The sequence below is a fragment of the Mytilus galloprovincialis genome, chromosome 4 (assembly GCF_965363235.1).
Source record: "Mytilus galloprovincialis chromosome 4, xbMytGall1.hap1.1, whole genome shotgun sequence".
In the NCBI taxonomy this organism is placed as follows: Eukaryota; Metazoa; Mollusca; class Bivalvia; order Mytilida; family Mytilidae; genus Mytilus; species Mytilus galloprovincialis.
In genome coordinates this window covers 37,138,606-37,141,598 of record NC_134841.1, presented here as the reverse complement: position 1 = coordinate 37,141,598, position 2,993 = coordinate 37,138,606, and the positions used below count along the sequence as shown (strand labels likewise).

Here is a 2,993-nt window from a genome sequence, read left to right as displayed (position 1 = left end):
GAAACGACAAGTGTCAATCTAGGATGAATATCGAAAAAGGAAAGGAATATCAACATGGCATTTTTAAAAAGAAAACGAGAATAATAAATGTCAGAATGAAGATTTGCAATGTCAGAATAGAAATAATAATTGTAAAAAAAAAATCGAGAAACAAAATTAATATCAAAGTGTAATAGTCCGTCATGTCATCAAAGGATACTTGACTTTTATCTTTAAAATTTATATGCGTATCTGAAAAGGAAAAAGGAAACTACTTGATTCCGAAACAACTTGAGTCTGGTAGTAACCACGCACAAGGAAGAAGTGAACATGACTTTTATCTAACTGTAGAAATGGCGAATTCAATCGAGTCATCATGTATTAGTAAAGCGCAATTTTCTGTTTCGTGCTATTTTTGCAAAGGACGGGAACTTAAATGGAAATGTGAAGATTGCAATGTTCGCATGTGTAACTTCTGTAAAGAAACTGTTCATCAAGGACTGCAGTGTGCACGAGAACATGACGTTGTTTCCATTCTTGATATCAGCCGGTCACCATTAGGTTCTAACGCGGTATCATCAGCAGTTATTTCTTCAGTTATTAGTTCATACGAAACTGCCTTGCCTTCTGTTCAAGGATTGATGTACTCGGATGACGATTTGCTGTACATGTCCTGCTGTTCCTCTAAGTCTGGGGTTAGCCATGTATTATTCAAAGGAAAACTGTTAAGATCATCAATAAAGATATTGCACACATTGAAGAGATCTATTTTTGACATTGCATTAAAAAAAGATGGTGGAATACTTTTTAAAGAAACTGGTGTCAGCCAAATTCAACTTTTATCACCTGCTGGGGAAGTCAGCACTGTTTTAGATACTTCTCCAATGAAATGTGTGGCCTTACATGTAAACAATGACAGTGAATTAATAGTTGGATTAAGAGATCAAGAAAAATCACCGTTTCCAGTCAAGGAATTTTCTGTCAGACAGGTTATAATTCTTGGAAAAAATTATCAACGGAAAGTTACATTAGAATTCGACAAAAAGAAAAATAGATTGTTCACTTTTCCAATACGCATTCGTACCGATTCTAAAAATATTATATATGTTATAGATCGGACGGACATTAATCAAAATGGGAGGATAGTAGCTGTAGATATAAATGGTCGTGTAAAATTTATATACGACGGGTCAGATTTAGAAAATTTCAAACCGTCCGGAATTACTATTTCGCACAGTGATTTTATAGTAGTTGTAGAAACAGCAAGAGACGAGCTACATGTTATAAATTCGAAAGGAGATTTAGTTGGAAGGCAGTCAATTTTCAAAGACTTTGGCATCAAAAGACTTTCTAGTGTATGCTTTGACAATGAACAGTACTTATTAATTGGAACTTATGAAGGCAAAACTGGGGACAATGGAAAGATTTATGTTGTTAAAATGGTAGACAGTCTTATGTGATATGTAGTGAAACAATTACATATTAAATTCAACTCAATTTTATTTTTTTCATTCTTAACGCATTCCTTTTCTTTTAAATCAAAAATCAGTGTTAACATGAATTTGACTATTCAAAGAATATACGGAAAATATTTTTAAAATCATAACATCAAAGTTTTAGCGGTTCGCATACAATGAACTATATTAAAAATAACACGGTAGCTTCGTTTATCTTTCAATTGCACCAAACCACATATTTGTGATTGATGAATTTATCCTTTTGTGTGTGTGTGTGTGTGTGTGAGTGTGTGTGTGTGTGTGTGTGTGTTACACATATATTTTTTTTTTAATTATTCAGCTAATTTTACTCTTCTTCGTGTGTTTTTGTTATTACTTGTTAAGTCTTACAAATTGGAACAGATACATTACTTTATTCTGTCATTCTCCAATTTTGTACATATTATTACCAATGTAAATAGATATAGGAAGATGTGGTGTGAGTGCCAATGAGACAACTCTCCATCCAAGTAACAATTCAAAAAGTAAACCATTATAGATTAAAGTACGGCCTTCAACACGGAGCCTTGGCTCACATCGAACAACAAGCTATAAAGGGCCCCAAAATTACTAGTGTAAGATTATATTAGCAATGGAAATAACAATTTTGGAAAAAAAAAACATTTGACTGATATGATTAAGTTATTTCTTTGACATTATCTGAACCAGAGGTAAACCGTAACTGCAACTCATATTGTGAGCTCCCCTGCACTAAAAAAAGAAGATATGGTATGATTGTTAATAAAGGGCTGTCTAAAGGGATAAAAAAAAAAGAACGAGTTGCAGGTAATTGTACAATTTCAAATTATAAACTTAACCTAAAGAACAACCATTGGATTACAGACTCCTGAATTAGAACGATATATAAAGATTATAGCTTTGTTATTATAAGAAAATATGAAGATGTGCTATGATTGCAAATGAGTCAACTTTCCACTAGAGTTCAAATAAAGTTGATGTAAGCAACCAAAGGAACCATACGGCCTTCAACAACTAAATACACATGCCGTAAAGGTTTTGAAAAAGCCTAATATGAAAAATGTGAAATAATTCGAGACAGAAACTAACTGCCTAATTAATCACAAAACCATTTACGAAAAACAAACATATTTTGAGCGACCAACCTGCAACAGCGGTAAAACAACACAAGATCAGATCATGTCAAAATAATATGTAGATCTGGTATGGTTGCAAATGAAACAAATATCAATTAGAGATCAAATGTATAGTAGTAAACAGTTATTATTGAAGTCTATATTTGTTGAAGATCAATTCTCTGAGATAACCTTGCGTCGTATAATTATATAATAATCATTTATCCAAAGCAATATTAGTAATAAGGTAATGACATGTGTTATTTTTTGTGATAAATTAGAAATTATTAAAAAGCTAAGGTTTACATCTCCCACAACCAAAGTTACCTTAAATTTATCTGGCTATTCTTTTTGTGTTCCTTTAAGTCATGTCACATTTTTGTCTAATCATTAAACTAGACGTAAATTTTAAAACTGTAAAACT

At 32.1% G+C, this 2,993-nt stretch overlaps 1 protein-coding gene across 1 annotated transcript; it reads left to right on the top strand.

Annotated features, from left to right (window-relative positions):
- Positions 1-443: 443 nt before the first annotated feature.
- On the top strand, positions 444-1,439 carry LOC143071016 (uncharacterized). The gene has a single exon (XM_076245104.1). It carries the CDS (start codon positions 444-446, stop codon positions 1,437-1,439), a length of 996 nt encoding a protein of 331 aa, XP_076101219.1.
- Positions 1,440-2,993: the final 1,554 nt, after the last annotated feature.